Source organism: Paecilomyces variotii (genome assembly GCF_004022145.1).
Source record: "Paecilomyces variotii strain CBS 101075 chromosome Unknown C8Q69scaffold_22, whole genome shotgun sequence".
NCBI classification, from domain to species: domain Eukaryota; kingdom Fungi; phylum Ascomycota; class Eurotiomycetes; order Eurotiales; family Thermoascaceae; genus Paecilomyces; species Paecilomyces variotii.
This window is the reverse complement of record NW_021167161.1, coordinates 113,048-140,740: the sequence shown is the minus strand read 5'-3', so window position 1 is coordinate 140,740 and position 27,693 is coordinate 113,048. Positions and strand designations below refer to the sequence as shown.

General features: G+C 49.8%; 7 protein-coding genes across 7 annotated transcripts; 4 read left to right on the top strand and 3 right to left on the bottom strand.

Moving 5' to 3' along the window:
* Positions 1-46: 46 nt before the first annotated feature.
* Positions 47-3,470, top strand: C8Q69DRAFT_409876 (putative NAD+ dependent glutamate dehydrogenase; the record flags this gene model as incomplete). Its single annotated transcript, XM_028628267.1, has 3 exons — positions 47-395; positions 468-3,301; positions 3,366-3,470. 3 exons carry the CDS (start codon positions 47-49, stop codon positions 3,468-3,470), a joined length of 3,288 nt encoding a protein of 1,095 aa, XP_028480984.1.
* A 455-nt stretch (positions 3,471-3,925) lies between these two features.
* Positions 3,926-6,881, bottom strand: C8Q69DRAFT_531559 (mitochondrial respiratory complex I chaperone). Its single transcript, XM_028633755.1, has 2 exons — positions 4,450-6,881; positions 3,926-4,355 (listed from the first exon to the last, which is right to left on the bottom strand). Exons 1-2 carry the CDS (start codon positions 6,675-6,677, stop codon positions 4,187-4,189), a joined length of 2,397 nt encoding a protein of 798 aa, XP_028480983.1. The 5' UTR covers positions 6,678-6,881; the 3' UTR covers positions 3,926-4,186.
* Positions 6,882-7,034: 153 nt separating this feature from the next.
* C8Q69DRAFT_511084 (putative 37S ribosomal protein S18) lies at positions 7,035-7,779 on the top strand (the record flags this gene model as incomplete). The annotated part of the gene is made up of 3 exons (XM_028633241.1): positions 7,035-7,182; positions 7,268-7,503; positions 7,573-7,779. The coding sequence occupies 3 exons, from the start codon at positions 7,035-7,037 to the stop codon at positions 7,777-7,779; spliced, it is 591 nt and encodes a 196-aa protein (XP_028480982.1).
* A 473-nt stretch (positions 7,780-8,252) lies between these two features.
* Positions 8,253-15,913, top strand: C8Q69DRAFT_448637 (transcriptional regulator of RNA polII, SAGA, subunit-domain-containing protein; the record flags this gene model as incomplete). The annotated part of the gene is made up of 12 exons (XM_028629300.1): positions 8,253-8,268; positions 8,318-8,406; positions 8,474-10,180; positions 10,628-10,705; positions 10,776-12,071; positions 12,124-12,520; positions 12,582-13,640; positions 13,700-13,861; positions 14,348-14,626; positions 14,727-15,001; positions 15,078-15,186; positions 15,252-15,913. The coding sequence occupies 12 exons, from the start codon at positions 8,253-8,255 to the stop codon at positions 15,911-15,913; spliced, it is 6,129 nt and encodes a 2,042-aa protein (XP_028480981.1).
* Positions 15,914-16,482: 569 nt separating this feature from the next.
* Positions 16,483-19,868, bottom strand: C8Q69DRAFT_483224 (PRP1 splicing factor, N-terminal-domain-containing protein). The gene is made up of 3 exons (XM_028631708.1): positions 19,377-19,868; positions 16,952-19,244; positions 16,483-16,877 (listed from the first exon to the last, which is right to left on the bottom strand). Exons 1-3 carry the CDS (start codon positions 19,757-19,759, stop codon positions 16,734-16,736), a joined length of 2,820 nt encoding a protein of 939 aa, XP_028480980.1. The 5' UTR covers positions 19,760-19,868; the 3' UTR covers positions 16,483-16,733.
* Positions 19,869-20,689: 821 nt separating this feature from the next.
* On the bottom strand, positions 20,690-22,906 carry C8Q69DRAFT_489181 (rab-GTPase-TBC domain-containing protein; the record flags this gene model as incomplete). Its single annotated transcript, XM_028632099.1, has 5 exons — positions 20,690-20,857; positions 20,921-21,013; positions 21,068-22,620; positions 22,794-22,809; positions 22,880-22,906. 5 exons carry the CDS (start codon positions 22,904-22,906, stop codon positions 20,690-20,692), a joined length of 1,857 nt encoding a protein of 618 aa, XP_028480979.1.
* A 335-nt stretch (positions 22,907-23,241) lies between these two features.
* C8Q69DRAFT_190316 (heterogeneous nuclear ribonucleo protein HRP1) lies at positions 23,242-27,219 on the top strand. Its single transcript, XM_028625970.1, has 7 exons — positions 23,242-23,537; positions 23,597-23,881; positions 25,136-25,176; positions 25,250-25,413; positions 25,502-26,567; positions 26,622-26,763; positions 26,856-27,219. The coding sequence occupies exons 1-6, from the start codon at positions 23,494-23,496 to the stop codon at positions 26,756-26,758; spliced, it is 1,737 nt and encodes a 578-aa protein (XP_028480978.1). The 5' UTR covers positions 23,242-23,493; the 3' UTR covers positions 26,759-26,763; positions 26,856-27,219.
* Positions 27,220-27,693: the final 474 nt, after the last annotated feature.

Genomic DNA, 27,693 nt, shown 5'->3' with positions numbered 1-27,693 from the left:
TCTCTATCTAGACGGATCTCACCAAAAACAAAAACAGTGATCCGTCATGTCTTCTCCCACTCGTCCGGCCGGTCGTCTCTCGCAGGATGTCTCTGCGTCTGGAGACCTCGCAGACCGGGGCCTCAACAGCAGCAGTCTTTCGAACCCGTCTGGCCCAAAGCTGTTTTCCAATGGTGAGAACGGGGCTTCAGGGACTGGCACGCCTATAGGATTCCAGAGATATCCTCAGAACAAGGTCCTCGAAAATGCCGCGCTGCGCTCTCAGCAGCGTCAGCCCTCGCCCCAGCCTACGCATTTGGGGATCCCTGGAGGCGGTCCTTACAGGATCTTATCAGAGGAGGATCCCGGATATATTGCTGCCAAGTTCGAGGGCAAGCAGAAGCAGATGGAACAAGGTGAGATAGTCCCAGTTTGCAGCGATCTGTGCAGCTCCTTGTTCGACAATGTGATCTGATCATCAAGCGTAGTCATGGACAAGCTGGAAGAGAAGGGATTCTTCCCTAGCGATTTCGTCGTATCAGAGACTACCTGGTTCTACAATATGTTAGGCATTGACGACATGTACTTCCAAACGGAGACGGTCGATTCCATCGTCACGCAGATCCTTTCCCTGTACGCAGCAAAGGTTGCGGCGTACGCTCGCGATGACAAGCAGCTGGAAATTAGATTGGATAAGGAAGCAGAAGACCACGCGGTGTACATCGACACCAGCAAGCCTGGTGTTTCGACCTTTGACGGACCGCAGTATGAAAAGAGGATAGACGAGAAATACATCGATAACTCCACCCATGACAACAGCTACCGTGTCGAGACTTTCCGCTCCTCGAGCCCGCTTCCGGGCGACAAGGAACAGCAACTGCGCTGCTACTTCGTATACAAGTGCCAGTTTAGCAATCCAAACCCGTCGCCTGACGAGACTAACATTGAAATCATCGGTGAGAGGCGGTTCCTGCAAAAGGCCACGGCCAACACCAAGGCAGTCTACCAGGAGATCATCAGCAATGCTGTGAATCGAGCTGGTCCAGTGATTGAAATGTTCGAAATCGAAGGCAGTCGGGAAAAGAGACTGGTCATCGCATACCGTCAGGGCTCTGCCATAGGCATGTTCAGTGCGCTGTCTGATCTTTACCATTACTACCGCCTGACGAGCTCGAGGAAGTATCTGGAGAACTTCTCCAATGGCATCACGGTGCTATCTCTTTATCTGCGCCCCCTGGACAACCCTGAGATTTCTCAGAGGTATCCTCCCATCGAGGCTGCTATCCATCAGATCATGAAGGAAATCTCGCTGTTGTACTGTATCCCACAGAACAGGTTCCAGGGTCACTTTGCCAGCGGACGTCTCAGCTTGCAGGAGACCATCTACGCTCATTGTAGCTGGGTTTTCGTCCAGCAGTTCTTGAACCGTCTTGGTTCGGAATACACCTCGCTGACAGCTGTGCTGGACCCGAATAACAGCGTTCACGCTGAACTGCTGGCGAAGATAAAGCGCAGACTTCGCACTGAAACTTTCACCTCGGACTATATCTTCGATATTATCAACAAGTATCCCGAGCTCGTCCACAAGCTGTATCTAGACTTTGCCAATACGCATTATGTGCAAACTGGCGGTCCGGGACACGATGATTTCCTACCAACATTGAGTTACCTCCGTCTTCAGGTTGACGAGGTTTTGGATGACGCGCAACTCAAGGAACTCATCTCGAAAACTGCATTGAACGAGCATGACGAGATGGTCATGACGGCCTTCCGTGTCTTCAACGCTTCGGTCCTGAAGACGAATTTCTACACTCCTACGAAGGTTGCTCTTAGTTTCCGACTTAACCCTGATTTCCTTCCTGAGCATGAATACCCGCAACGTCTTTATGGCATGTTCCTCGTCATCAGCTCTGAGTTCCGGGCTTTCCACCTTCGATTCCGTGACATAGCTCGTGGAGGTATCCGTATCGTCAAGAGCCGTAACAAGGAAGCCTACAGCATCAATGCTCGCTCTTTGTTCGACGAGAATTACAACCTGGCGAACACCCAACAGCGGAAAAACAAGGATATCCCCGAAGGCGGTGCGAAGGGTGTCATCCTGCTTGACGTGAACCATCAGGACAAGGCCCGGGTCGCTTTCGAGAAGTACATCGACAGTATCATGGACCTCTTGCTTCCACCGACTAGCCCGGGAATCAAGGATCCTATCGTCGATCTGTATGGCAAGGATGAGATCCTATTCATGGGCCCTGATGAGAATACGGCTGAGCTGGTGGACTGGGCCACTGAACACGCGAGAAAGAGAGGCGCGTCTTGGTGGAAGTCATTCTTTACCGGAAAGAGTCCCAAGCTTGGTGGTATTCCTCACGACGCTTACGGCATGACTACCTTGTCCGTGCGCCAATACGTGCTTGGAATCTACCGTAAGCTGGGCATCGACCCGTCGACGGTGAGGAAACTGCAGACGGGTGGTCCGGACGGCGATCTTGGGTCGAACGAGATCCTCCTTGGAAACGAGAAGTATATTGCAATCGTCGATGGCTCTGGTGTACTCGTGGACCCCGAGGGAATTGACCACGAGGAGCTGGTGAGACTCGCCAAGAAGAGAGTCACCATATCAGAGTTTGATACCTCCAAACTCTCACCTAACGGATACCGGGTCCTCGTCGACGAGAGCAATGTCAAGCTGCCCAGTGGTGAGATAGTCAACAACGGCATGGTCTTCCGTAATACCTTCCATCTGCGCAGGGATCACAAATACGACATGTTTGTTCCTTGCGGTGGAAGACCAGAGTCTATCGATCTTTCATCTGTCGGAAAGCTCATCGTCGATGGCAAAACATGCATCCCATATATTGTCGAAGGAGCGAACCTTTTCATCACCCAAGACAGCAAGCTCCGGCTGGAAAAGGCGGGCTGCATTGTATTCAAAGATGCGTCTGCCAACAAGGGAGGTGTTACATCCTCGTCCCTTGAAGTTCTTGCATCTCTCTCCTTTGATGATAAAGGCTTCGTAGAGAACATGTGCGTCCGTGAAGATGGCACAATCCCAGAATTCTACAAGGAGTACGTCAAAGAGGTCCAGGAGATCATCAAAAGAAACGCAACCCTTGAATTCGAGGCTATCTGGCGTGAGCAGGAACAGACCGGTATGCCGCGCAGTGTCCTCAGTGACAAGCTCAGTGTCGCCATTACCACCCTTGACGAAGAGCTTCAGAAGACAAAGCTCTGGGATGATCTGGAACTGCGTAGATCGGTTCTCAAAGACGCTCTACCTAGACTCCTCCTCGACAAGATAGGCCTTGACACAATCATGGAGAGGGTAAGTGTAGCATACTAATCTTTGTCGCTGCAATAACCGATTACGCTAACGTGATGAAAACAAGGTGCCTGATAGCTACCTACGTGCTATCTTCGGCAGTTACATCGCAAGTCGCTTTGTCTACGAGTACGGCAGCAGTCCTAGCCAGTTCGCTTTCTTCGAATTGTAAGTCGTCGCCCCTTTCTTTCTTTCTACCTATCTATCCAGGTACACATCAAATATACTAACCGTAATTATTCATAGTATGAGCAAAAGGACCGCCAAAGTCGGAGAGTAATTTAGTTGCATGGCTCCATTATATGAGATGAGCTGGTTGATTTCCCTGAGACGTGTTTTTATTTTATGAACCTGTCTGTCTGTTGCTTTGAGAAGGACGCAACAGATATTGTGACTAAGAAAAGAAGAAAAGGGAAACGAAAGAATGTTCTGTAATCCCATATGCATATTAAACAAATATTCTGTAAGGCACGATAGTTACTTAACTAGCCTGAAGATATAATGTATTCGGAGAAGAATTACATAACAGCAATAGTAGTAGAAAGGTGCCTTTGAAAACTTAAGACGTAGATGCTTAAAAAAAAAAAAAAAATAGCTGTCCTATGTACAGTGTTGTAAGTAGATTAGATCCACAATATGTTAAATGATAAGACAAAACATGATTCTTGAACTAGATAAAATATTTCATAGCATGCCTTTCGTAGTGGCAGGCACTGTTTCTGTCTCTGATCCTATATATATATATACATACTAATTACCTAGTAGTAAAATCCATATCCATATCCACATCCATATCCACGTATCAAAGCACATCATGATAAATGCATTCCCCCAGATTCCTTTTGATCCCTTTTTTTTTTCTTTCCTTCTTTTAGAACGACAACGCTCCTAGAGAGCGATATCGTTTCTGATGGCGTCGAATTTCGGTCCTTCTTCATGCTCCGTGCGAGGTAGTTCTTCGAGCTGAGACCATAGATCAGGATAAGTTGTTTTTGCCCATTGTTCGACTTGATCTTTCCAATATTTGTATGGTATGGCGTTGTAGAAGAGGCCGATGCTGGGATTTATGTTAATCCTCTCTCTCCCTCTTTTTTTTTTTTTTTTTTGTTTTGCTGACACAGGACAATGGGCGGGATAAGGTGATAACTTACGTATTGCGAGTGGGAGGATGGCCTATTTGGGATTCCATCTTGTCCACGGCCTGGACTGCATGGTCAAATTCGCACTGCGCGGCTAGGGCTTCGATATACGCATGGTACATCCGACGGTCGACGGCTATCTCTAGCAGTTTCGTCTTTTCCATCATTTTGAAAGCTTCCTGAGCTCCGTTGTGATGGTTCTCGCATGCTTTGAAGAAGATCGTGATGGTCTTGTGGTTGGGTCCTTCGTCTGATTGTAGAATGTCGCGGAATATCTCCATGCTCTTTTCGGGGTTTCCGCAGGATGCATACGCGAGCATCAATCCATTTAGGATTCTCGTGTTGATATCAACTTCAAGGTCAAGCTTCAACATGTTATGTACCAGCTCAAGGTTCTCTTTGTCTGCGGCTCGAGACAGGCCTTGGAAGCATCTAGCGTACGTGTCTGGTTTGGGGCGTTGCGATAGCTTGTCTGCTTGACGCATATGGCCGAAGACCATACACGCCAGGTCACTGCGATTCCGCTTGAAGAAGGAAGTCATGATGTCGGTTCGAGTAGCGACGCCTGTCTCTGGGAACGCGAGCTTCAGGATGCCATACGCTTCCCATGCGTCCTCGCTCTTGAGATTGGGGTCCAAGATGAACGTAGTGAAAGATTTCCTGATCGTGCTCCTTTCCTCCGTATCATAGGAACCAAGACGCGGGCGGAGAAGTTCAGAAAGTGCGTTCCAATCACGTCGGAGGAGCAACATGTGAGATAAGGCAGCGACAGTCGCCGCTTCAAAGCGAATATTATTCTCCACGAGAGGGTCGAGGAGAGATAGAATCTGGTCGAACAAGGTATCCGAGGGCTGAGACAAGCAAAGAGCAGTGACCACTCTGTTTATCAATGGCACGTAGGACAACGCTACAGATTGGATGTCTTCGATCTTATCCAAGCATCCTAGAATCCCATCCACGTCACCGGCTTGGACTCGTGACTCTAGATGTAGCATATGTGTCTGCGTATTTGGCTGGAGGCCCCATTGGGATGCCAGCGAAAGAAAGTCAAGTGCCAACGCGGGATCCTCTTTGCCATTAGCGAGCTCGACTAGATCATTGACAGTCGAGATAGTGAGCGATGTCTGTAGTTCGGGGTTCTCCGCGGCAATGACCTTCATTTTCGCTGACAATTCAGCCGCCTTCCCCCCTTTCGCAGCCTCCCAAAGCAAGATGATATCTCGTGTCTCAGGAGTAAGCTCTTGAGGAAGAGATTGGAAAACGTGTGTAGCCCACTCAGACTCTGACCTAAGGATTGCATACTTGATCACAGCTTTCTTTGTAGCAATTGTGGGCTCAAGGTTTCCAGAAATTGGGCAGTCATAGATCGACTTGACTGCATTGAGAAGGTCTTGCTCAATGAGAACCAAGGTCAGATGCTCATGGGATTCCCGGTCGAACTTGGTGCCCTGCTTCTCAAGCTCCTCTGTAATCCTCCGAAGTTGGCGTCTGTCGCCCTTCATTGCAAATCCCCTCATCACTGTGAGCCATGGAGAAGGCTTACATTCTCGGAGTTGGTTCCAGAATTTCTCTACCACATGCCGCGCTTCCTCAGGATTCCCATAGGAGCACAAGAGATTTATATACGCAAGTAGTGGTTGCTGGTTGACGTTGTTGGGACCAAAACCTCGATCGGAACAAAGCTCTAGGAAAGCAAAGCGTGCTACTTTCTGCACTGCATCCCGGGACTCCTCAAGGCATTGTGCCTCGGAGAGGACAAATAGAACATTTTCGAGATTTTCCGTGGAAAAGACTGCCCCATACTCGTCCGGCTCTAGCTCTTCCTGTTGTGCCTTCAGGTGCTTCCACGTAACTATAAGTAGTCTCGCGTGAAAATCGGTGATGACACCAGGCGTATCGACGTGAGAAGAGAAAAAATCTCGGAAGGCCTTTGCTAGAATATCGTTTGTCGGAGGTCTGCTTTTGTCTGCCAACGACTTGGAAAGATCTCTCATAGCCTTCAAGCCCGTCTCTGGAGATAGAGGCTTTGTCGACGATTGCTGTTCAGTAGGGGGTGGAGGGAAGTTGAAGGCGAAAAGAGTTCGTCGTTGTAGATAGTGCGGGGAGCGAAGGGCCAGTCTTCTTCCACGCAACGAAGACAAAAGCGGAGGAAGGCCTCTTCGCCCATGGCACTGTGAAAAATGGATAGGCTCATTATTCAAGATCGCGCGAAATACATTCTTGGTCAGGTGGGACTGCATGTTGCGCGCATAGTCTGCGAGGTTGTCGTAAAATTAACGCCCTCAAAATGATAATGCTTCTCCGAATCGAAGCACAGCTCGAGTATAGTAATTGTTCGAAGGATCACTGTGTCATCGGCAAACAATTGGCATCAGAGACCACATGAAGATCGAGGCGAAGAGAGCAGAGGTCGCAGAACTAGGAAGAAGCTTGCATTGCAAGAGTAGTAAACCGGGAGTTCTGGCTCTCCGCGGCTGGAGAAGCGCGACCGCTTCTTGGCGCTAAAGTAAAGTACGGAAGTCCGCTGGAAAAGTTGCGGACATCTTCTCGGCAGTTGATGCGCCTTTCTTCAACACAAGCCGCCAACTCCATTGAAGATGTCTCTCAATATCTTTTCATCGCCCTTGTCCCGGGCTGCTCATATGAGCACTAAAGCCTTGTCGGGTTGCCGATGGAACTCGACCTCTTCCACAGTGTCTACGAGCACTTTCACGTCACAACGCTCCCCGAATGCTCATGGACAGAGTAAGTACTTGTCTGCCTGGTGATCATCAAATCAATGATTTTTATTGTCTGAAATCCTAGAACAGTGACTGACTTATAGCGTCAGACGTCAGAAACCTCGCGCGCCGTCGACTGCCGAACCGCCAGAAGTTCCTTGAAGACCAGAAATCTCAGGGAGAAAGCAGAGTTTTGGAGCGATTTCAGACCCGAGAATGGAAGGCTGGTGATATCTATGCGCCTCATGATCTGAGTCCCGTCGAGATGAAGAAGTGGAGGAAGCGTTACAGTCCCTCCACAGATGCATTTGATGCTCTGAACATGAACCCTCTCGACCACTACAAGGTGCGTACACTCGCTTCTCGCCAGAGGAAATCATGACGAGAAAGCTAACTTCATGTTTTTCGGCGATAGAACTTCTCCATCATGTCCGAGTACATGACATCGATGGGCCGTATCAAGCACTCCAGCCAAACTGGTCTCCGGCCGGTTAACCAACGAAAGATCGCCAAGGCAATTCGCAGATCTATTGGGCTCGGTCTCATGCCCAGTGTTCACAGGCACCCCGAGATCCTGGCGGCGGAAGCAAAGGCCAGGATGGATTCGGGCAGCATTGCGTGAGAGACGTTTTACGTTATGGTCGAGTCGGCGTACATGACATGAGCCAAACTCGTCACGGATGGGCTTCCAGGCGATGTATATTATTACATTTTAAACGGCGTATTCAAACCTGTACCTTAGAGATGGGACGCATGGTTAAGCTCCTAGCGTAGCTGCAATTGCTCTACTTTCTAAGTCTGCTCTTTTCCCTTTTCATGTTTTCTTTCACCTATTCCTATTGCTTTTCGTCGGATGTGGAACTGTCTTGTTACCGATCTACTTAGAACAGAGCGTTGTCTTCAAAACACGTCGTTGTTTCGAATGTTGCCTGTGGTAGTGTTGACGATGTCACCGAACCCCACCTCCGCACGGCAGATAGCTCCACGTAGCTAAGGCAACTGTTTCGATTTACCTCGCATCATCTGAATACTGTTCATATCGTCTCTTTTGAGAGACTCTTCTTCGATATCTGATTTCTGCCAGATACTATAGACATGTCCATAACGAATGGTATGGTCTCTTCGTGACAGACATGCAACATTAAGGCTGATTGTACCAGAGTCCATCTGGGCGGCGAGCCCCTCAACAACGAGGGGTCAGCCCACGCAGCTTGCTTCCGATGCAAAAGGAGAGCGCCTTTCATACGCGGTACGTTTTTTGCTCATACTGAAGGCATCATACGACGTAGAAACAATTGTACTAACAACCCTGAAAGTCGGGCAAATCGATCTTCCTCCGCTCCATCGACAACCCCACCGTCGCAAAGCAGTATACAGACCACAAGGCGCTGACCACAGTCGCACGGTTCTCTCCTTCTGGAGCCTATGTTGCTAGTGGAGACGCTGCAGGTACTGTAAGAGTCTGGGACTGCTTGGGTGACGGTCTCACGAAGGGAGAGTACTTCATTACCAGCGGGCGCATCAACGATCTGGCTTGGGACGGAGACTCGCAGCGCATCATCGCAGTCGGGGACGGCAAGCAGAGATATGGACATTGTATAACAGCCGATAGTGGAAACAGCGTTGGTGAAATTGCCGGTCATACGCAAGCAATCAACTCCGTCTCGATTAGACAACAGCGTCCGTTACGAGCAGCCGCAGCAGGAGACGACAAGACGCTTGTTTTCTACCATGGCGCTCCCTTCAAATTCAACACCAGTTTGAAGGACAACCATATAAACTATATCTATGGTGTTGGTTTCAGTCCGGATGGCTCTACACTTGTTAGTGTCGGTGGTGACCGGAGAATCTGGCTGTATGATGGCAAGACCGGAGAAGCCAAGGGCCAGATTGGCGAAGGAGAACACAAGGGCAGCATCTTTGGAGTCTCATGGGCTAGTGACTCCCGGAAATTCGTCACAGCTAGTGCTGACCGGACCGTCAAGATCTGGGATGTGGAAGCTGGAAAGGCTATCCAAACCTGGTCTATTGGCGAAGAAGGATCCTCGAATGTTCGGGACCAGCAAGTCGGTGTCGTTTGGCCCCAGGGCCGAAGCGACGGACTCATTATCAGTCTTTCTCTGAGCGGAGATCTCAATTACCTCGTCGAGGGCAGCGAGAAGCCGAGACAAGTCCTCCACGGTCACCAGAAGAATATCACATCCTTGACCCATTTCGGCGGTGACAGCGACAAGGAAACTCTCTGGACTGGAAGTTTCGAAGGAAGGGTTTGCAGCTGGGACGTCGCCACAGGAACTGCGGATGAAGTGGACGGTGCCAGCCATGGAAGCTATGTATGTGGCCTGGCGCCCACTTCAGAGGGAAGTGGAAGGGTCTACAGTGTCGGCTGGGACGACACAATCAGGTCCATTGATATCTCCGCTAAGACGTACACTGGCAGCTCATCGAAGCTATCAGGCCAGCCGAAGGGTATTGCCGTTGGAGACTCAACAGTGCTGGTCGCCAACTCTGAAGGAGTCGAGATTTTCCAGGATGGAAAGAAATCAGGCGATTTCGCTTCAAAGTCTCCTCTGACAGCTGTGGCAGCTCACGGAACTACCGCCGCCCTTGGAACAGAAGATTCTTCGATTCAGATCGCCACCGTTTCCAGCTCTGGTCTCACTCCAAAGACTGATATTAAGGCGTCACGAAACCCGATATCAGTCCTAGCATTCTCACCTGATGGATCCCTTCTAGCTGTTGGTGATTCTCGTGGTCGCGTGCTTGTCTTCAAAGTTGCTGATGGTAGTCTGGTGACGGACCGCTGGACGGCTCACACAGCGCGTATCACTTCTCTGGCCTGGAACAAGGCCGGGACTCATATTGCAAGTGGCGCACTTGATACAAACATCTTTGTCTGGAGCTTAGCAAAGCCCGGAGATTGGCTGCAGGTTTCCAATGCCCATAAGGAAGGAGTTAACGGTGTATCCTGGATCGAAGGAGGTCGCAAGATAGCCTCTGCAGGTGCTGACGCAACGGTAAAGGTATGGAATGTGGAGGGCTTGGAGTAAAGGTGTTTTCTAGGTCTCACGCTAGAACCATTGTCTCCATATGGGTGCTATCTTCTATGTACGAAATCACTATCTGGGCATGTATGTGCTGCAGCCCCCAAACCTTATGACTCTATTCAAGACAAATATAGAATTCAATCAGTAAGAACAGAACAGTACAGTTCCTGAAGAACTAACCTGAGTGTTACATAAACTTCATGCGCGTTATCAAGATCCTCTGTGTCTATAGAGCAGACAGCATAAGCTACATACAATGGCGTGTGCGCAGGGCGGAGGTCGTGGCAACAACCCAGCAAAAAGTGACCGACTCGATTAACTAGTTAACTAGCTCCTAAGAAGCTACTCCGCAAGAGCAGAGCTCGCGTGGACGAGAACCACAACATTCACAGCACCAAACACAAACATGCTTTGATATCGCAGACGAAGACCGGCGATAGCTGTCAAAACATGGCATCGCCGCCGGTGCCCTCGTATCATATTAGTTCCTTCCGACGTAAGGTAAGCAGTTCACCCAGCATCTCCGAGCTTGTTACACGATAATAACTGACTATATTGCGGTGTACTGTAGCTGCGGAATGCCACCTTCATATTGCCTCATACAGGTCAACGTCTAAAAGGGCTCGTTAACCTACGAAAATCTGGTTCCTCGACGGACGATGGCGAAGATGAGCGGACACCGCTCTTGCCCGCCGGCGAAGCGCCTATAGACCGCGGCGGGACTACATCGAGGATATACGGCAATGCATACCATCTCGGGGAGCGAGCCTATCGGTTTGCCATTTCGGATGCAGGAAAAGGGGTGTTCAAATGCAGTGTGGCATATTTACTGGGATCTCTGGCAACTTTTATACCAGCGATCGCCGCGTTTCTCGGCCACCAAGATGGGAAACATGTTGTGGCTACGATTACGGTCTACTTCCATCCTGCGCGGTCAATGGGAAGCATGTTCAAGGCTCTGATATGTGCCTTCCTTGCTTTCCTCTATGCTGCGTTCATTTCTCTCACGAGTATGTGCGTGGCCATGTTCTTCGAGGACACCCTCGACTTACTTCCTCTTGGTCATGCACTGGTGCTCATCATATTTTGCGGCGGCGGTCTGGGTTTTATCGGTTGGACAAAACTGAGGCTTGGTGATCCTTTGGTCAATGTTGCCTGTTCGCTGGCATCTCTTGCCATCATCACAGTCTTGACGAAAGAAGGCGCCGTACAGAAAGGTGACCTGTCTTTCGCTAAGATATTCCAGGTTCTCAAGATGGTCATTATGGGTGTAATTGCTACTATGACAGTGTCATTCCTTATTTTCCCTATATCTGCACGTAAGCAGCTCCGTTCAAACCTAGTCACAATGACCGATACGCTTGCCACCATGTTAGGGCTAATTACGGAGAGCTTCCTTCGCGGGTCAGAGGAAGAGCTCCAAGGAGCAGAGTTTACCAATGCCTCAGGGCGTAATAAGAAGGCCTATGGCATGCTCGACAAACTGGTGAAAGAAGCAAAACTGGAACACTATGTGGTAGGCACAGAGAAGGAATATCGTCTTGAGAAAAGACTCGTCCGTTGGGTGCAGAATACAACGCAGAATATGGGTGGACTGCGAAGCGCCGCTGCACTGCAATTCGAGTTGCTCAAGCAGAGTCGAGTTGCCTATGGCGAACATCTTCTCGAAGGGCGATCGTCTCCAAGAATCGGTTCCTCCCCATTCGGGACACCCTACCATGAGCATCAGCCGATACTCTCGCCGTCCTTGCATGAGGGATCAGAGGAGCGACAAGCAATCACGACTCCAGATATGGCTTCTCAGGCCATTCTAAAATCACCTGAAGATATATTTGAATTATTCATCACACATCTCGGGCCCTCCATGGTATTTGACTTTCCCGCTTGTACATGATGCTAGATTACTGACCTATGTATAGCGATCTCTTGCTTTCACCTTGAAGGAAATTCTGGAAGAGTTGCCCTTTGGCCCTACTCCTGAACACAGGGTCGTCGTCAACAGTAAATTCAGAATCAGCCTAGATCGTGCCCTTAGTCTCTATCGAACCTCCAGAGAAGAGGCTCTGAAGTCCGTCTATAAACAGAAAGAAATCATGAGAACTAGATCCCTCGAAGTAGAAGCGGACATCGAAGAAGTAGCCGCAAGCTGTGGGCACTTCAGTTTTTCGCTTCTTGACTTCGGAGAGCAGCTCAAGGATCTAATGGCAATATTAGATGAGCTTCAGCTCGAATTTGAGGAGAGACCAAATGGACGGTCTTGGAACTGGCTGAAGTTCTGGCGTTGGAGGACGGGAAATAGCAACGATGCAGACGCTGGTAAGCGATCACAAATGTACATTCCTGTAGTCGATGACTTTCAACTGATGCCTTTCTCAAGGACTCCGGATCTCTGCGTCGGGAGCAAAGGACATATCCAATATGATCTCTATTCACCGTGGAAAGCCGAAGGGAGCCCAGTCCAATTCAAAGGCAGATCGCCTGAAAGAAAGACTCGCCTATCGTATCTGGAGATCGCTTAGCGCATTCAGGCGCGATGATACTAAATTTGCTATCAAGGTCGGTGCTGGTGCAGCGTTATATGCGCTGCCATCTTTCCTAAGTGCTACACGGCCTTTTTACTCCCACTGGCGAGGGGAATGGGGCCTGCTATCGTACATGCTTGTTTGTTCGATGACCATCGGTGCATCAAATACCACTGGATATGCTCGATTCCTGGGAACTTCTTTGGGAGCAGTTTGTGCAATCGGGTCTTGGTACGTCACTGCCGGGAATGTGTTCTTCCTGGCCTTTCTGGGTTGGATGATGGCTATGTGGACTGCCTATATAATCCTTGTGAAGGGCCAGGGCCCTATGGGGCGGTTCATCATGCTCACATACAACCTCTGTGTGCTATATGCATACTCACTCTCGCAGGACGACAGCAAGGGTGACCAGGACGAGGGAGGCGCCCACCCAGTCATCACAGAAATCACGCTTCATCGGGTTGTGGCAGTCTTATCCGGCTGTATCTGGGGTATTATGTTTACTCGGTTGCTCTGGCCCATTAGTGCTCGAAAGAAATTGAAAGATGGCTTAAGTCTGCTCTGGCTTCGCATGAGCGTGATCTGGAAACGCGACCCCTTGTCGACGATGGTTCAAGGGAAAGAGACAGTCGAATACATGAATGACCGAGAGAAGCTTCAAGTTGCACGCTTCATGTCTCATCTCGAAGGTCTCCAGGCGTCTGCCCGCGCTGAATTTGAGCTCAAGAGCTCATTCAACGATGCTCTCTACACGAGCATTCTCCGCCGCACAAGGAGTATGGTGGATGCATTTCACGCCATGAATCTGGAGATCGTGAAGAATCGCCAGGCTTCGGAAGGAGAAATTGCCCTTCTTCATTATACTATGGAAGAGAGGTCGCAATTAACCGCCCGCATCAGCCATCTATTGTCCGGTAAGTTGTACAAACTATCTATATCTAGCTTGTGAAGTCGAAATGTTGACAAGCCGTAGTTTTGGCGTCGTCCATGAAGCTTGAATATCCCTTGAGTGATGTTCTCCCAAATATTGAACACGCCAGAGATCGATTACTGTCGTCCATCTTCCACTATCGCCAGGATAGCCGTGTCTCTCAATTGACAACGGATGAAGACTACGCGCTACTCTACGCCTATGGTAGGTTACAACATTAGAGCCCTATAATTTGATCGAGGTGCAAAAGCTAACCTTGATAGCCCTGGTCACTGGACAGCTTTGTACACAGATTATGGGCATTATGGATGACATTGGGAAGCTGTTTGGCACGTTAGATGAGGATGTAGTTAGGCTTCAGTAGTTCCAAATCGGCCTTGGAAGCACACTGTAAAATATAGCGCTGGAAGTTTGTAATATCAGTTCAACTTGTGAATATTGTAGAGAATTAACACGAGATAATTCGTTCTGTGTCGTGGTGCTCCCAGGGATCGCTTCCGAAAGCGAGCGAGACGCTGTGAAGGGCGCCCTCGTGCGTCTGCTTTTGGATCGGCGGGAGGACGACGACGAACATGAGATGCAACCTCCATCCATCGATGGCTTCGCGACCACGACCATTTCCATCCTCGCGTTTGTCCACTCCGCCCGCGAGACCACTGTTCATCCCAGCGCGCACTTGATGTGTCCTAGTGATCCTCTTTTCGGCTTCGCGCAGCCCGTCGCGTCATAACGAGTTCGCAACGACCATGCAGATCGACCCAGCAGCTTTGAGTCGGACAGACTCTGCGTCGACTTCGACGTCGTCTGCTAAACCGGCAACTGCTACTGGCGCTTCGACGACGCAGAAGTCGACTAAGGCGCTCATCTCTGTTCCGCGTCTGGATCTGGAACCTGTCTACACTGAGCTGAAGGCCGCTATCGGGGACAGTTGGGCGGAGTACAAGCAGTCGACAGCCCTTTTCCTTCTAGGTACGTAAGACTGGCTCTCTGATATAGTCCCTATCATAGATGCGATCGCCCTGGAGACTTCAGGTTATTGCTGGCACGTTTCTGACCCTCTGATATCTAGGTCATCTCAACCAGAGCGAGTTCTCCTCACGTGTCGACCATATAATATGCGCAGATGCGAAGACCGAACACCTCCACAATAGCTTCATATGCACAATTATCGGGAACCTTACGAGGGACCTCCCTGACCATGGAGTCGCCAGCTGGGTATCTGCGAATGATAAGCCCACGGTTGTGTCTAAGCCGGCCTCCGGGGATGCGGCCGAGCAAAGGCTCAAGACCGAGGTCATGCAGCTACCCCCTCGAGACCGTCGGAGAATAAAGGCGATCCAGGAGGTACTTATTCCTGACCCTTGAAGACTACTGGTTGTGCTGCGACTGAACTGGATGCTAACGGTTCATACCTACCCAGCCCGACCCCAGCGAAGTGGCGCGGAATGAACTTGAAGAATATCGCCAGGCGAAGCAAATAAAATTGCCGACACAAGTACCAGCGAGTGCAGGTGGATTGAATAAGACTAGTAAGACCTAATAGCTTCTCTCCCAGCTGTACGGCAGCATTGCTGACCACATATCTTTCGATCAGATTGGGAACTCGAGATCAGAAAACGATATGCGCAGCCACTGGCATCAGAAATCGGCGAATTCCCCGATGCCGAATCGATCCACGCCCGTATGGTTCCCATATGTTATGAGGAGTCTGTCGTTAGCGGTGCTAGCTTCTCTTGTGCCGAATTCATGGCCATTGCGACGGAAACTTTTGTGAAGGAAGTACTGTCCAGCGTGTTCGCGCGAACGCGGTCAAATGGCCCGTCCGGTACAATTAACGGCATGATGACTAGGAGATATCGACACCAGCTAGAACGGGAAGAGCTGGCATTCACTCGTGGTGAGATCGCGAAGGATGCCACTACCGGGTTGCTGCCGGTTGAAGCTAAGGAAGCTAGCGCCAGAAGACCTCTTGGGGTGAAGGACCTTAGGATTGCCCTTGAGCTTGGAGGTGGACTGCTCAGCCATATGCCGTTGATCATCGATCAAATCATGGGAGGATATGTTGAGGACGAACTGGAAGCAGAAAGACAGGACATCCTGATGGAAACCGCTAATGGTAACAAGGTTGAGTCTCCACCAAGCCCCATAGATGAGATGGACATAGACGAAGCCGGCTGGGACTGGGAAGGAGGTGCCGCAGATGACAGAGAGCAACTGGGCTCTTTGCTGGACGAGTGCCTTTCCATGGCGGCTTGATATCATTACCGCAATTTCTGCTCTTTCGCTTCTCAATATTCTTTTGCGCCATCTCGACTGACTACAGCTCCTCTGGACATGTCCCTAGAAGATCTCCCGGGCAGAGAACTTCTCTATTTCACGGACATTCATATTTGCATTGCGTGGAGTTCATTGAGGGTTTTTTTCTTCTTCTCCTTCTTTTTTTTTTCTTTCCTTTTTCTCTTCTTCTCTTGGCTTGATCCTCTCTTGTGTTACCAAAAAAATCTTGACTACTGTGACGGACCAAGGCGAGGGCGTTGCTATTGACGACCTCCCGCAGGAAGGGGAGCATGTATCTTTTGTCCTCGTTGTATCTGGACAGGGGCTACGGTAGATACCCATGTGTTGATATACTGCTCTATTTTGTGTCTTTGTGCTTGCTTTTCCGCAGAGGAGATTGGCTATAGGTTAATCAATTATGCAGACAGAATAAATAAAAAGCATACTGTTCGATTAATTAAGAACTTGGATAAGAGACATTATGTAACTATATCAAGAATCAATTACATATATAGCAACTGCTCTTCGGTGGATAAATTATTAGTTTACTAGTTAGTTATGAATTTCTGCAGTTATTTATAATCAGTTATTTGCAAATCATTTAAGGGGAAATAACAATAAGCGAATCACATCCTTTTGCGTCCACATATAAGTACAAAGCAATATGAATAAACCCCATAACCTGCTAGCAGGCCTTGTCAAACGCCATTGCTAAAAGATAGTATACAAGAAAAGGAAAAAAAAAAGTAGCATAACCCAGATGACATTAGAGAATCATGCTTTTTGTTCTTTGAAAACGCTATGCAAGACGCTCCACTACCATTTTCAGCACCTCTTCTACGGTCTTGTAGGCGTTGGCTGGATCTTTGGCGACGGATTGCCAGACTTCGCCATGTTTGGGTTCCGTGGCGATACACTTGGCTAGCACATCGGCTCGTTTCTCCTGTAGCGGTGGTATTAGTCTCAGATTTCTTCTCTATGTAGAGGACAGTAGTGGAAATGGTTTTTAAAACTTACCTCGGTGCCATGTTGTAGTAGGAATTTGTAATACCATGCCCATGCATCTCCGAGGTCGCTGTTTGCGACAATAGCTTTCTCGAACCAGGTCATGGCCTTCTCCAGCCTGCGTTCGCCCCAGAATATACGTGCAACAGTGACGAAGAGGATAGGATCGTTTTCCACTTTCTTGATAGCCTCCAAACTACGTGGCTTCCGCTGCGTTCTCGGCTCCAGGTGCCAGATGCTCTCACTCCAGAGTAAGCCGGAGTCAGGAACCTCTTGCAGCGCTTTAGCCATCAGCACCTTGGCTTGGGTGATGTTGTTGGCTCGTCGTTCGACTCTAACGCTCTCAGTCCAAAGCTCAGCGTTCTTCGGAACGGCCAGACGAGCTCGGTCGAGGACTGAACGTGCCTTAACCACGAGGCCTGCCTTTTCTTCCAGTCTCGAAGCAAGAAGCCACAGAGGAACTGATTTGGGACAGGCTCTAGTACCAGTGCCATACGCTTCACGAGCCTGGGGGTACTTGTTCTGTAACTCGTAGATTTGACCTTTCATCATCCAGAGCTTATCTGCCTTGGGATAGAGCTGAAGGCCTTGGTTGACCAGGTCGAGTGCCTCATCAGTGTTGCCCAGTTGACGCTCGAATGCCACACTCTTGATCCAAACACGATCCGTACCGGCTTCGCGGCGAGCTGTAGCAAGAAGCTCCCTGGCTTGGTCAGTTTGCCTGGCATCCGCTTCAAGTTTCACAGCAGCAAGCCAGATATCCTCGTTGTTGGGGTTTTGGTTGAATGCTCTTCCAAGGACTCTCCTGGCATTGTCGATCTCTCCAGCTTGCCATTTCTCCTTTGCAAGTTGCATCCAGAGCACTTCACTCTGAGGACAAGCTTCCACGGCTTTCTCCAGAACCTGCCAGAGGGCTTCCTTGGTTCCATGATTGCGCTCCAAATCGGCTGCGGCAAGCCAGATGGACTTCCTGTTCACGAAGACGCGGAGGGCGTAAGCGTATATAGCCCTCGCAGTCTCATATTTACCCCTGGCAATACTGCCTCTCGCATCTTCCATCCAAATATCCTTCCTGTCGTCATCTTCATCCAATCCCCAACCGAGGGTCTCGCGAATAATGGCACCACAGGTCAGCACCGCACCCTCCTCTTCGCATTTCTCGGCCTCTGCAATCCACTCCTCTCTCTTCAGCATGGCATTCTCCCTCGCCAGAGACTGCACAGCCCTCTTCATGACATTGACCTTATCAGCCGTACCCATCTGCTCCTGCAATCTCGCAGCAGCAATCCATACTTCGTGACTTGTCGGGACGGCTTTGCGCGCAGCGTTGAGAACCTTTTGCGCGTTCTCGGGCGTCTCAAGACGAGCAAGCGCAAGCCAAAGCTCAACTGAAAGAGGAATCATCTCCACCGCTTTCGCAAGTAGCAGACGAGCATCTGCGGGGTCTTCCTCCAGATTCACAGCTTCCTTCCATATGGCGACAGACTGTGGGATGTGGAGGATTGCTTGTCTGAGAACGTTCTTCTTTGCTCGAGGTTCAGTCTCAAGCTTCATGGCTTCAATCCATAACCTCGTGGAACGGTCATTGTTCTTAATCGCATTGGCGGCTATAACCTTTGCGTTATGGCCTTCGTTGAGTCGAATATTTTCCAACCAAGCGTCCTCACTTTTAGGACACAGTTCACATCCTTTCGCGATATAATTCCTGGCTGCGCCAATCCGTCCAGCAAGTTCCTCTAGACGAGCAATAGCAATCCAACCCGGCGCATGTTTCGGGTTTGTTCGTGTAACTGACTCTAGCAGCACACGGACACGCTTGATATCCCCGATTTCCACCTCACCAGCTTTCAGTTCTGACTTTGTCAGACTGGTCAAGTATCCCTTCGGGTCTATATTTGTCGCGCTCCCGGACGCAGTATCGCCAGTCGACCCCTGGGCTGCCTGATCCAGTCTGACCTGCAGCACTTTGTCTCGGGCCGCTCCAATATCAGCGAAGTTGGTCATGGTTCCATCTGCGCTCTCTCCACCGCGCACATCGGTCTGGGTGCCATCTTCGGCAATGGTCGTCTCAAACTGTGTGGCATCTCTCGCACTTGCAATGACACTATCCGGAACGGCATAGAAGCGTTGTCTGAGGTTCTGCTTGGCGCGCCTGTTCTTACCCGTAAGGTCTCCGACCTCAGGGATATTCGCCCAGTCTTCGTCCGAGACAGTGGCCAATGAGCGCTTCAAATCAGCGAACTGTTGTTGAATTTTCGGATTATTCCGTTCGTATTCTTCACGTTCTTGACGTTCTCGAGCTTCCCTATAGACGGCGAAAGGATTCAAGTCGGTATTCTGTCCAGATCAACCGAAAACCGGATGAACAAAAGGCTTTCAATAAAGACAGGGAAGGGGAATGCGATATGCTGGGTCAAAGGATGGGGATGGTACTAACCTTCTTGCTTTTCTCCGTCTGTCCATCTTCTCATCGACTTCCTTGTATATGCGATCCGCCTCGTCATCTTCCTGGTCATATTGCCCGTAGGCAAATAGTCCAACTTCGTTCTCCGGATCTTGGAAACGTTCGTCCTCTTCCTCTTCCTCTACCTTCGCCTCTGCTCGGCCCTTTTCGCGCCCAGCTCCATATGCAGTGGGAGGCGCAGTTCCCAGAAGCTGCGCTCTCTTCGCAAGAGCCTCCTGGATCTGTTCTGGGGTAGGACCTTCTCGCGCAGGACCAAGATCTGATCTGGTGGTGAAACCGGTCGCACCTCTGCCCAGACCTGCGACATAATTCTCAGGCGCACGCTGGCTCAGGAAATCATTCCGACCGAACGACATGGTCGCTGTATAAAAGGGCGAGGGACAGGAGAGCTGACCTCGCGATTATATGCGGGAGAGGTTATGTGAAGCTCCTATGAGAGCAGCTAACAAGTCTGTAAATACTAAGTCGGTGGCGTCTCAGTCGTTGTTCCCAGAACGGGCATCGCAGAAATGTTAGACCGACGGCGCCCCCCGATCTTATCTTATCAGCATAACTACAGTATCGATGAGAGCAGGCATGGTGGCAACATCGTCCAGATATCTTCACGCTACGTCCTTCTAGGTAAATTACGGTGATTAGCACCTTTGGGGATTGCAATATCTTACGCTGGCAACTGGAACACGAATAATGCTAGCGTAATAATGGGACGTTACACCCACAAGGACATGTATTTGGGGTATATCAGCTAACTGGAGAAGAGTCTCCGTAGCAAAGGCTGACCAGCAGTTCCGGCTTCCAGAATATTTACATTGTAAGTACTTCCCGCAGCAGGTATCGGATAGCAAGTAACAGAACTTTGCGACATTATCTAGTTGTGCAATATAAGCGCGAGCAAGCGCTAATGATCCAATAGATGAAACACAGGCACTGATTCTCGACAGGACCAAAGTGCGTACCTCCCTCCATTTAACCCTGTAACTGCCAATATCAGCGAAATTTAACTTGAAGGCATAATTATCGCGGTAGGTGATGTTGTATCCTAGATTCCCTGGGTCGATCCGCTTTGACAGGTAATTCCAGGAGCACCCTCAGCCGCTAAAAGTAGGACAAAATCGCACAGGCCGTGACAAGATGTACAGAAGTTTCTGATAGCCGACACATGATAGAGATAGAAACCGGAACCGTTCGAACTCCTTTAGATTTCACCTAGAATTATTTTTATTGTTGTTATTGTTGACTGTTCATGCCCTCAGAGACCGGCTCCTGTGGAACCTCGTTATTCGACTTCATAGCCCGCCGAAGCTGGAAGAAGATGACTGTTCTCCCGCAGGTCGGAGATGGGCACTCGAGTCCTGAAACAGGCTTTGCCAGATGAACGCCTCACTCAGCAGAAGCTCAATGTCTTTCTCAGTCCAGTCGCGGGTCGGAAGAGCTTGGAGAAACATCATAATCTCCTATGTAGAGTTTGTCAGTTATTTCGGTGAGTGACTTTGTAGAGCTGAGTAGACGAATCTAACCTGAAAATCCATTTTTACCAACTGCTCGGACCACTTGACAAGAAAAGCCGCGCAGACATAGAGATGGAAGCGGGAGAAGCCCTGTTCTTCAGCCTATCACGAAATTAGCCTGCCCTTAAGGATGTTCCTCTGGAGAAGAAAACATACCAGGTACGTGTCCCACATGCGGATAGTATTTTTGATGCTCAATTCCCTCATGAGAAGGCAGTTCATCCACCGGAAGCTGAACTGCATGAACTCGACTCCCTCATTCTCTAGGTGTTTGGCAAGAGCTGAGTCGATGCGCGTAGTTAAGTCGCGCAGCGCTTTGACTTGCCTGTGGATACCGGGCTGAGCATAAATGTAGTTATCCTGAATTCCATCCAGCAGTTTAGTCAGACACCAGAATGAGTCCGCCTCTACTGCGTCCAGCACGGATCTGGGCAATTGACCGGGATCCATCCCCTTTTCAACGTCCAGGTCTGTCATATACATGCCGAGGAAAACTTGCCAGAAAGGCGTGACAAGATCATTGATTCCTTGCACGTAGCCACTTGCGGGATGTCTAATCGCCCAAACATAAAGGATCCTCTCGAGGGAACGTTGCGTTGCTTCGAAACCGTAAAGCTCGAGGTGCGGGTTAGTACGTGGGACATCGATGCTGATTTGATGCCATATAGCTTCATCCAATCCACGTCCTCGACCCGACATGGAGCCTGTATTCCCAGATGTGGACGAGAGGCCGGCGACAGTACTTCGCTCAAATGCCTGGCGAACACCGTCAAGATATTCTTTGCGTTTCCTCTCCAATGTTGACACGCGTCTCTCGCTGTTAGTCGGGAGATACCCTAAAAGCAATTGCCATGTCATTGCTCGAGCTTCATCGGGAATTCCCGACCAAGCTAGGTCACGGAGTTGGGGCAAAGAGACGGTGCTTGCTTGGAGAATGCGTTTAAACTTGTTGATCCTGCCTATGCGTGCTGAATGCATCTCCACTTCCTTAGGCGTCGCGCCTGGCGGCGGCGGAGCATGATCGATGAGATTCAATGCGTTCACCGGGTCTCTAAGTATGTCCTTATACTGAGGGCGAAGTATCTTGCCTTCGGATTTCTTCGCGTTCGGATATAAGGATGCCCCCCTCTCCTCTGCGATATCCGAGCTGTTCGCTCGCTGCCGACTACTACCCAGGGCATAGCTGATGCTGGAAGTATTGCTCCCCCGGCCTCCTGGATCGCTCAGCTTGTTCCGCAACGCCCGAGATTCTTTGTCTCTCTTTCTGCGCATGCTGGCGAGACTGGGAAGTCCGAATTCATCCTCGTCGTCGTCATATACGATCTCATCATCGTCGTCATCGTCGTCCTCTTCGTTATCATTGCTCCAACCTCCGACCCCATGGGATAATATACTCGAATATGGCTGATTAGTAGGTGGGAGGGAGGCACCTCCAGCTTTAGAAGGCGGAGAAGCCAACGGTCGAGAACCGGGGGTTGATGAATATCGCGGGGGTGTTCGTGGTCGCGTATGGGGGGATGTACCGCTGCCAGAAAGAACCAGGGTTAGCTCATATATCCTAGAGTCCAGGGAACCTGTTGGCTCGGTCCATGTTACGAACGTTAGGATATTCGCATGCGAATAGGAAGCCCCGACAACGGTGTTGGAGTCATAGGGCTTAGAAGCACCTTGAGGCTGCGATGCTGACCTGTTCTTCCAAAAAGGTGCACCTGTCCGTCTTATAATAACTGTCAACTTCTAATCATACCATTGGACTAAAGCGAATCTAGGCTCGATGGGTATGGTACATACTCGGAGCGATCTTCATAATGAACGAGAACATCGACTTCATGTCAGCTACAGCACCCTAGTTAGAGGTATGTAATGGGAGTGAGGTACGAACCGACCTGGACCATCTCCTGCAGCGTATATGTTAGCCGGCGCAAAACGTTATATCGCCATTGGGAGTAGTGAGGGGTTACTACGGACCTGCTGCTGGCCTTTCTTGCTTGCCATCTGCCTGGTCCTCAACTTTCCAATAACATTAGGAGCTCAAAGGAAGTCTGACTGTGTCTTGGGAGATCCGCATGAGCTCTGAACCACAGAAGAACAATAGCCAGGGTGATCTGCAGTGGCTATCGAGTGTCTGTGAGCCCGATGGTGTTCGCTATCTCGTCCTCCACATGGTCGATTCCACCGTTTCTGCCACTGGTCCAGGGCGGTGAACGGGCTCAGCAAGAGCCTGTATAACGATGGATGGAATTCAACTTCTCCCGATCGCTTACCCGTAAGCGAATCAACTTCGAATCTTCCAACTCCCCGCACGTCGCAGTCGCGAGTTACTGCTGTCTATCCTTCATCATCAGCACATTCCCCTCCGTCAGGACCGTCACTAATTCTCGATCCCTTGCTCCTTTCCCTCTTTCTCCATCCAGTGCCAAGCCAAGCCCTACCTTACCTGATCCATCAGAGGGGGCTGGGTGATTACTTACTTGTTGCTGCTCCCTTAGTTCATAACACATCTACAGCGCCCATAACTGCTGGTCAGAAGTTGGCGAGGCCTGAAATTCTTCTTTTCTCTAGCACTATAGCCAGTGACCATCATGACCGAACCAGAGGATCTCGAGGAAGATCTCTTCGCCGACCTGTACGTCACCCAACCCTCCCTTCCTCTGAATACCATCTAATACTTGTCCTTTCTTCCAGTTACGACGCGGATGACAGTGCAAACCATCCAGTATCCACGAATGCTGCGCCGGCCAACGTCGAGCCTGCTCCCGCTTCGCCACCCCGTCCAACTACCGAGCATGCAGCCGGAGAGAATGTTACCGGCAATTCATCGATCCAGGCATATGAGCACGAGCAGAGGCCGACTGATTATAATGGATCTTTTCAGAATGCTGCCGGTGGTACAGATGTAGGTCACGGCGGCGATGCGCCCGGTACCCCCGTAGGACCGGAGACACGAGGAACTGGTATTAAGGAAGACGGGTAAGTCCATCATCGATACAGTATTCTCCCAACTCATTTTCTTTTTCTTTGTTCGGAGATGTTATCTTGGCTGCGGTACGACGACGGCACTGAGCTGGCTGTATATGAGCACGTGAGGGGTCTATCAATTGGGGAGGGAAGATCGGAGCTATATATCCTCTGCTTGCTCTTGGGGGTAGGACTAGCCTCTATGGTCGAGGGTCGTGGTAATGAGGCGGATCATGTTCGCAATGATGAAGGACTGGGAACGACGCTGGGGTATCAATGGAGCGAAGTCGCCCTAGTGTCCTACGAGATGCTTGGTTCCTTTTTCTCAGCGTGTGATTCTCATGGGTCAAATCGGGCGCTGCTAGAAGTGGATCCTTATTTGCTCATCTGATGTGGAAAAGATCCTATTGGGGCGAAAAGGTTAAGCGGCCAACTGATGGCCGGAAGGTCGACGAAGGGTTCTCATGGGCTTATATCGGGGGCAGCAATGAATCGGCCTTTTTCCACCAGATCTCTCTCCATCGGGGCTGCAGGTCGAACTCCGGAATCCAGCAACCGGTGTTACGAGCGACTATAGTATACAGATACTATATAGCTTCTTGTCGATATATCTTGTTAGAGCTGAGCAAGGAATAGACAACCGCGACTGTTCGAGAAGTGGGAATGTCAAACAGCTTTATCTAGCTTCGGGCTCTTTTAGACAGGCAGTGGATCTTCGGTCAGAGCAAAAAGAAAACATATCAGTTGTCACGCCTCTCGCCTTGAAACCTTGCCAGATCGCTGCAGCATGCGGCTTGCTCTGGCTATTTACTACATCGACCTTACGAGTGCGCCTCGCTGGGCTGTCGGGCCTCTTGGCCGGTTTGTAAACCAATGAGACCTGTCTAGAATCGTCTACATGGGCAAGCAAACGCTATGATGGGGATGATAAGGAGCGGGCGGTTACAGGAGCTAATTCATTGGCTACCTCTTTGATCTTGAAGATGTACGACATTACAAAATTCGAGAGGTTTCTGAGGCCTGCGTACAACAGTTTGCCTCGATACATAATCTCACCGCTTGAGAACCGCTCTGTTTCGCTCTTTGGAACGGGTGGGATAGAAATACAACAGTGCCGTCAGCCGTACAGCCAAGACAGACACTCCAGCCAACAGGATCGTGTCTTTTACTCGATGCCCTTTTCGCGATTGCATCCATAATTGGCTATACATAGTTCTTTCATGTATCACAGGAATCACGGCGTTTGCTAATCACTAGACTATATAGGAAAATGTTCATTGGTGGTTTGAACTGGGAGACTACAGATCGTATGGCACCTGACATCCACGCTATCATCTATGAGGTCTTGCTGAGCGCAACCTAACTCTTTGATTAAATTAGAATCTCTGAAGGACTACTTCTCGCAATTCGGCGAAGTCCAGGAATGTACTGTGATGCGCGACGGTGCGACCGGACGCTCACGTGGTTTCGGGTTCCTCACTTTCAAAGATCCCAAGACTGTGAATACTGTTATGGTCAAGGAGCATTACCTTGATGGGAAAATCGTAAGACCTTCCCTCCATAGCCGTGGCTTCGTCCCAAAGCACCTATTATCGAAGAACTGAGAGGAACATATGCTCACGCAACAGGAAGATTGACCCGAAACGTGCGATTCCCCGTGATGAACAAGAGAAAACGAGCAAGATCTTCGTTGGTGGAGTCAGTCAAGAAGCAACCGAACAGGATTTTAAGCAGTTTTTCATGCAGTTCGGCCGCGTCGTGGATGCCACCCTTATGATCGATAAAGATACTGGTCGACCTCGTGGATTCGGTTTCGTCACGTTTGACAGCGAAGCTGCAGTCGAGGCCACCCTTTCTGGACCGTTGGAGATCCTGGGTAAGCCCATCGAAGTGAAGAAGGCTCAGCCTAGGGGCAATATGCGGGATGAGGAAGACCGGAGAAACCGACGTGGACGGGAAAGCTTTCGCGATTCAAATCAGGGCGATAGCTCTCAGCAACAACAGAACGCCCAGAGCCAGGGCGGCTTGGCCGCAGGCCTCACACCACAGATGATGGCTCAATACTGGCAGAGAATGCAGCAATACTTTTCTTTAATGCAGCAACAGATGGCCATGGCAGCAGCAACCCAGGGCCAGGGCGCCATGGGTGGGATGGGCATGGGTGCTATGAACCCGGCCATGATGCAGCAAATGCAACAGATGAAACAGATGCAGCAGATGCAGATGGGCGGTAACCAGCAACAAAGTGGAATGAACGCTTCCTCACCGAGTCCCGGTCCTCAGGCAATGCCCAACATGCCCCCGAATATGATGAACCCCGCTATGATGCAGCAGATGCAGCAGATGCAACAGATGCAGAACCAGGGTCAGGGCGCCAGTGTAAGCCCCATGGGAGGGAGTATGTCACCAGCTAGTATGAGTATGGCCGGTAACGCGATGGGAGCCAGCGGAGGCATGGGCATGGGTGGAAACTTCACGGGTACGCGCGGCGGACCTGGATATAATGCCCAGGAACAATTAGCCTTCGAACAGCAGAAGTACGAACAGCAGCAGGCTCGTCGAGCCGTCGAGAATCGTGGTTTCTCTCCTTACCAGCAAGGAGGACCGACTTCGTGGGAGGGCATGTACGATGAAGTGCCTCAGCCCAGTATCCCTACGGGACCTCAAGGTATGAGTCGTGCAGGATCAATAGGACGTGGTATGACTCCAGATCAAAACGTTAGACGTTCAACATCGGCTCAATCAAGTAAAGGACCAACGCCGCAGCCCCAGAGCGCAGCTCCCGCCAACGCTCCCACGGGGCCAAAGAACGCCGGCAAACCAGGTGCCAACTATCGCGGTGGAGGTCGTGGAGGTCATCGTGGCTTTCATCCATATGCTCGAGGCTAAGAAAGGTATTTTCACTCTATATCCTCATGAGTCCGCAACCACCTGCTGCAGTACTCTACCATCGCCTCACCTTCTAAAACTAATGCTCGTCCCTCAGGAACCTTCAAGACAGGAGAGAGAGAGACATGCACATAAGGGAAACAAGCGGCGTAACATCACGACCTAGCAACTTACCCATCCACTTACACTCCCTTTCTCTCCCCCTCCTTTCACTGTCCTCCTATCCCCTCCACCATGCCAAAACTCATCATCACTACTGTTTCAATTACTTTTTTTTCTTTCTCTCTTTCTCCTTTTCTGTCTTCTTTTTTAATAACCTTCGAAAGACCCGCATGATCCTACTACAACAACTACTAAAGTTCTAAACATACTGAATGCTAGAAGGGTGGCCTTCTAGCCACTCTTGATGTCCTTTTCTGTTTCTGTTTTTTCTTTTTCTTTTTTTTTTCTCGACTTCCCCGTCTAGTCACCGACGGGATCAAGTAAGTGTGTGTTACAAAAACCTGGTTTTGCGATAATGGGAAAAACAAAAAAATATTCAGTGCCCGCTTCCTGAGTAAGTACTTACTGTGGACTGGACATAGGCCTGTAAGATAAGATAAGATCGAAGTAGGCTAGAACAGTCTTGATCTGTGTTTTCTTTTGAGCATATAATAGTGATTTTACTGTAATATGGGCTATATAAATTATGTAGTCTCCTCTCCTCTCCTCTCCTCTCCTATCCGGCTTTGGAACATTGAGGGATCTCTGGATTTGAAAATATTTCTATATACGCCAGATGGATATTGACTATACACAATCAAATCAATAATTGATGATAAGAAAGAGGACTACGGAATCCCATCAAGGATAATATAAGAGTGGTAGAAAGAAAAAGGGGCATCCAAAAAAAAAAAAAAAACCAATTCTTCCAGATTCACACACAACCCGATATA